The 6,621-nt window shown below is 42.7% G+C and overlaps 1 protein-coding gene across 1 annotated transcript in view; it reads left to right on the forward strand.

The window, feature by feature from the left end:
* Positions 1-6,621, forward strand: part of DOK6 (docking protein 6) — a 277,534-nt gene that overhangs the window by 205,482 nt on the left and 65,431 nt on the right. The window contains exon 7 of the mRNA XM_074355477.1: positions 6,497-6,614. Within this exon, the coding sequence (XP_074211578.1) occupies positions 6,497-6,614 (118 nt within the window). The remainder of the gene's footprint in view (positions 1-6,496; positions 6,615-6,621) is intronic.

The following is a 6,621-nucleotide window of genomic DNA, read 5'->3' on the forward strand; positions in this document are numbered from 1 at the left end:
ATGATTCAGCACTCAAACATATATGACCCAAAGAATCAGACTGACTGCTCTTTGAGACAGTGCTATAAAATAGAAAAAAAAAAAAAAAAAAGGAAAGTAGGCCAGTAGTGGGCAAACTAAAAGCTAAGAAATTGATGCAAGAATTGCCTGGGAATATAACTATGGCTACTTTCAAAGAATGTGAACACAGCTGTCAATTCCTGGGATGTAGTCAGTGCATGCATACACATTACATGGAAGCAGCAAAACATAGTGGGTAACCAAACAGACTCTAGAGAAAGATGAGCAGAGCTGTGTGACCTTGTGCAAGTCACTTAACTTCTCTGTGCCTTAGCTACCTCTTCTTAAAGTTGGAGGAAAGGCACAATAACATCTACTTCAGAATGTTAGAATACCACCTGGTCTTTCATAAAAGCTCAATAATTATTAACTAATTCATGAAATAGCAAAAAAAACAAAAAACAAAAAAATAACTCTAATTTTAAACAAGTGAAGTTTTAAAACCACCACTAAAATTCATCCCAGCTTTCATTATGGGCAGACATTGGAAATTAATTATTTAAACTTTATTATACCCTCTAGATATTTATATATTTCAAAAACAGAAAGACAGTAAAATTTTTATTTAAAACATCTTTGCATGTTAATGTTTTGCTGTGTATTCATTATGTTCCTTATGTTCAAAAAGTACCTCTATAAATGCGTCTGCTTACAGATGACAGACAGTAGATGGTAGGTAGGTAGACAGAGGTAAAGAATATATTCTCTTACAGGCATTACTCAGTACAGGTAATAATGGTGTTCAGAGTATTTATGGAGATGTTTGTAATGTCTGATGGTATTCCAAAGTCCAGTGTTTTTCACCCTCTATGAAAGTATTTTGGTCAATACATGGTTTAAAATATATAACATCCGTTTTGTCTCAAGGTAATGAAAATAATAGTCCACAGAGTCTAATTTTAAATGTCACCTAGCAGCTTCTATTAAATGACTGTAAATTACATTTTATGTGTTAGTCTGGTACAAACTCAGCAAAGTATCTTCTATTTTTTTTCCCCATTTATCTTCAATAAAATAGAAGATTGAGTGTGAGGCGTCCCCTATGGAAAATTAAGTCAAGTCTGTGAGAAACCAATTGTCCATAAACAGTCAAACTTCAGAGGGCTGTTTGAACAAATCCAAGCAGTGCCAAGCTTGGCTGGCTCATGGTCTCTGTGGCTTCTGTTTCTATGCAGTTTTCAAGTTTCATGAGCTCTTTTCCAGGAACAAATGAACCTGGATGTTCTGGACCGGGTGCACTTGAAGTGAGCATTTCCTCGCTGAGCAGTATGTTCCCTTAGACAGACATACGTTTCACCTGTCACATCCACACCACTGGGAAGTTCGCAGCGCCTCTTTCCCCCAGAGTGTCCCCTCGGGTCTCGGAAGAACCCGGGGCATGTTCACACACACATCCCTCCCTAGCGGTGACACACACACACACACACACACACACACACACACACTCACTCACTCACTCACTCACTCACTCACTCACTCACTCCACACTCCCTCCCTCCCTAGCGGTGTGTCCCACCTGCCCATACCGACCACCTGGTCGTCAGACTGCTCTTTCTAGGGTTGTTTTGTTTTGTTTTGTTTTGTTTTGTTTTGTTTTGTTTTGTTTTGTTTTAATAATTCTGTTAAGCTCTTAGACTTGGATCCTGGCAGACGCCCGCACCTTCCTGAGGCTCCTGCCACACTCGCTGGGGGCGACTCCCGCGGCGGGGCCCCGCGCAGGCGCAGCCGCTCCCCGCGCGGCGGCCGCAGGCACGGGGCCGCGGTCTGAGTGCTTGAGGCGGGGCAGGCGCGGTGCTTGTCGCTCTAAGAGCGTCATCTTGTAGAGTATTCATGACCACAGTTAAGGTACGTTGTATTAACTCTCGTGCACAGATAAGGAGAACTTTGGCTCTTAAAACACGTTCGGGTAGCTTGCCGAGGGCGGACGCGGGGCGGCGGGGGGGCCGGTGTCCGGGCCACTGACCGCGGGGCCCGTGCGCCTCCCGCCGCGACCCCGCCGCGCCGACGGGGCGTGCTTTTCCGACCACAGGAGAGAGGCACTTGTGTCCCTGCCTTGGTCCGGTGGGATTGACCCAATTGGTGTCATTCTCATCGTATCTGAAGAAAAGGGGTCCAGTGATTTATTTTACGAGTTGTGAAGAGAGGGGGGAACGTCGCTCAGCGGTGTGGCACCGCCAGCAAGTCACATGACCCCGTGAGCCTCACCGTCCTTGTCTATAAGGTTCAGATGGCGTGTGTGTTGACAGTTTACGTGGGCGTTAAATGGGGTAACCAAGGAGGCCAGTGTGCACGGTGCCGGGCACAGAGAGAACGACCCGTGAATGCTCGTCTATAAACGCTAATTTCTCCTCTCCCAATGGTATAGATTCGTGTCTCAAGTGCTAACATGCTTTTTAAAATTCTAGGCAATAATTAGGGAGACTGAGCAAGAGGAAAATTAATTTAACAGTTTTTTTTTAAATACACATGGGGAACACAAGTTAGCATTAGGTTTATCACGAGGGCCAAGAGAGTCCCAGAAGAACAGAGGGAAACTGCAGAAGGCAGGAAGGTCACCGGGATAATGATTTTGGTAAAAGGATGAGGTGCTGGTAACAAAAGTCGCATCGGTCACCCGGCCCTTCCGCTGCTTGAGGGCAGAGGTCCTCTCTGAACCCAAGGCCGTGTTGTCACGTGTTGTGTTATGTTGGGAAGGAAGCTGGGTTTTCCCAGGAGGGACCAGCATCAGAGTCTGAAGAGAGTGGACTCAGAAGTTAAGAGAGCTGTTTTGTGTTAGAGGTTCTGGAGTTGGGGTTTTACCTTGAGCAAACCCCTGCATCTTTCTGGATTTTGCTTTTCTGTCTGTAAGATGAGAACTACTAGACTTTCTGAGCCGGGGTCAGACCTTGAGTGACGTGCGCACAGGTCACCTGGGCTTCCTCATACCATGGCAGCCTCAGAGCCGTCAGTGACGACCTGTCCTGATGATGTCCAGATCTGCCCTCTGCCCTGGAGAAAGGCACTCTCTCTCCCATGGCTGCGTGCTGCGCACACATACCTGAACGATAGTAAGGAACGAAAGTTGTCACAGGAAATGCAGAACCGTGAGCAGCCCAGGAAGGACTGTTTCCTGACAACCCCTTTCAGCCAAACGTCTTCCAAGCGTTTTCTGCAGTTTAGGGATGGGGGGGAGAAGCGGGCTGCGGCAGGAAACGGTGCTGGGCTCCTCTTTGAGATGGTACACTAATCTCAGATGTTGACAACTAAAAAATGCGTGTGTTATTTACATATTGTCTACATGGGGGCGAGCAGAAGCAGCCAAGCCTTGTTTATACCTTTATGAGTCTTCTAAATATAAGGTTCTTTGCTTTGGGGTCTCTTTTCTCATCCACTGGAAGGCAGCATAAGTCTCATCTGTATGATGCTCAGATGACGGTATTAGCTGGCTCTCTATAGGGCACCTGGGGCCAGAATCATTCTTGGGATGTGGGCTTCATGAGATGCGCAGTTGTAGCTCTAATGGAACACCAGTGTTTTTACTACTATCCAGAGGGTGAGCTGTAACTGTTACTCTTTCCGGATGCTAATAAGCAACTTCTGATTCATTGCTCAGTATCCCAGTGAACTGACCGCTGTTTCAAAAAGAATGAAACTGAGAGAGAGAGTCAAAAATAGCAAGAAATGTTGGCAAGTGTCTCAAGAACTGAATTCACTGCTTCTAGATCTAGTTGATTTCCGCATCTAAGCTGAAGCATCCTTCCAAAATACTGATCCTGGGAGAAGCACATGACTGCTGCCTGCAGGGAAGAGCCCACAGTTAACTACTGTGGGAGCTCTGACAGTATGATTTGCAGAATTTTCTACCATTTCTTGAGGATTTTCTCACTGACTGAGGCAGCGGAAAGAATCATCAGGACAGATCCTCACTGAGAAGAAATAAAAGAACTTTGAAGACATGTATCCATCTTATTTGATTTCTTAAAATATGGTAATTGCTTAGAAATGATGTCACAGTATCATTTTCTCGTTTACACATGTTATATAGATGTTTATTTGCAATTTAAATATAAACTGCCCTGTGTTTTTTAAATTATCCATACTTTTATGATCCTAAAAATACTCCAGGTCAGATTGATATATTGCTGTTTCAGTTGAGAAATTACTATAGCACTTCATATTTTTATCTTAATGCTTTTAATTGATTATAATATGAAAAGTAATGATCCTAAGAATATCCACATACAAGTTCTCAAATAAAAATGTTCTCCTTTTCTGCAATTAAATACTGGAGTAAAATAAAGAAGAACTAAAGACACAAATGAAGAAATAGAAGGTGAAAGGTCTCCTGGAACTTGAAAACAGTGAGAAGAGAGAAATGGAGAAATGAGGTGAAAAAAACAATATGGGGTGAATCAGGTGAAAATTTTATGGAAATTATTTTCAAGTGGCTTCCAGTTACTTGTCTCTAGAAAACAAAATATGTTTACTGTGTTACCGTGACACCTAAGACTGACCATTTGGGAAGAAACATGTTTCCCAGAATTTAAAAAAAAAAAAAGAAGAAAAAGCACCTTCATCAAATTTTGGGAAGAAGAGTTTACCACTGATGATCTATTGCTAGGTAATAAACAAATTATACTAGAAAAAAAATAAAGAGTAGACAAAAGTACGATTAATATGAAATTCATTTTATCAATAAATTGATGTTATTAATGGGCACTGCTGACACTAATTAAAGATTTTATGTGTTTAAGTTTACGCCTCACATGAGAAAGGTGAAGGCCCTTTTGTCCCAGTGGCAATTTCAAAGAATGAGTCTTGCCTCCCTCTGTCCCTGACAGTAGTGGGTGATAGGTATGAGTGTGTGTAAGGATATTTTGTGTCTTAGCATGCATAACCCACCCACAGAGACTCTCCAGCTGTTAGGACTGGGGAAGAACTGGAAATGCACGTGGTTAACGAGCATCCCAAAGATTTCCTACTGAAACCCCAAGTCTGGCTTCTCCCCAGTGCCCTCTGCCTACCAACCATGCGATGTGGCTGGGTTAGTACACCTATTTGAAAATAAAACGGAAAACTCTGAAATGCAGCAAATTTTGAAAAATAGAAAAATTAGCTGCAATGTTGCTATGTTTGAAGCCATCTTTAAATATATATATATATATTTTCAACAGGGCCAGACTTTTAAATACACTGAGGACACTTTTGTGGCAAGACACAGCAGTTCAGGAAATGCTTTATTACTAAAACAGTGAAATCAAATAAATACGTTCAAGGTCTATGGCTTCACATTCTGTTAAAATGTGAGAGCTTCCTAGTTTACTGTGGCTTTCAAGGGCCTGCTGTAGCGAAGCAGGGACGCGGGACAGCAGGGAAGGGCAGTGACACTGGATGCAGACTGTGAGGACTATCCGAGCAGGGGGAGCTCCGTTGGGGGTACACCCAGTGAGCCAGTGGGACTGCAGCACGATGCCCCCCCGGTGCTCTGCACAGTTCCCAGGGTTGCCGAGAGTCAGGTGGTAAACATGGGAAATGTGAGATTTCACGGATTAGAGGATCGCTCATGGTCTGTCAGAAAGTGAACCTTTGCTCAGACTGCATCAGAGAAATGTGTGCTAAAGCCAAATAAAACCATTTCTAGGTGTTTTTTTAAAAAAAAAAAAAACCTGGCGTGAACCAATAAATATGAATTTCTCTCTTGAAAATGCAAAGTATTCTTTTCTTTGAACTAGTCATGTGCCTGAGCATCACCTGATGTGATGTTGTGTGAATCTCTGTAGCTAACCTTAAAATGTGTCTTGCAAGTAAGAAAACAGGCCACACTTTCATCACAGGACTTCTCAGGCAAACTTTTTTTTGATACGTACAACATCCTATCACAGGAGCAAAGAGAAAGTTCTGTTTAAGAAACAAGCCATTGGGTAAGGCTGGGAGTGGGTGTCAGGAAAAACTAAGACGTTGAAATGGGTAAAAAAATTGGTATCTTGTGTTTGGCACCACTTGGGGAATCTGTATCTGAAAGGGCCTGCACCTCCATTTTTTGAGCTATTTTACAATTCAATAAATTGTCAAAAGCTGGTAGTAACACAGATAATTCTTGCTCATAGAAATGCAAATAAACTTGTCTGGTTGAATACAGTTGATTATTGCTCTGTTTACCAGCATTCCTGGTTGGCTGTATGCCCTTTGAATTCTCCTCGGAATCAGTGGTACTATCTTTTTGTTCCCTTCTTAATTAATGTGTGAGATCAATTGTTTACAAGTGTTCATTTTGTATTTTTTAAATCGTGACTTTACTTTTTTTAAAAAATGATACCGGGAAAACAGTAGATTCGGCAGTGACTAAAACAGCGTCTGTCACCCACATTTAACCCTGAACTTGTAAGGGAGCAGATTTCAATTTAACATTTTAAATAAGGCCTAAGACACATTTTTTCTTTTTCTCTTCTTTTTTTAGCTTCAGACAAGCCTGACTGAACCAATGACGTTACCCAAATCCATCTCTCTTCCTCGCAGCGCGTACTGGCACCACATCGCCCGGCAGAGCAGTGTTGGGGAGATCTACAGTTTGCAAGGCAAGTG

This window comes from Camelus bactrianus, chromosome 30 (genome assembly GCF_048773025.1).
Source record: "Camelus bactrianus isolate YW-2024 breed Bactrian camel chromosome 30, ASM4877302v1, whole genome shotgun sequence".
Lineage (NCBI taxonomy): Eukaryota > Metazoa > Chordata > Mammalia > Artiodactyla > Camelidae > Camelus > Camelus bactrianus.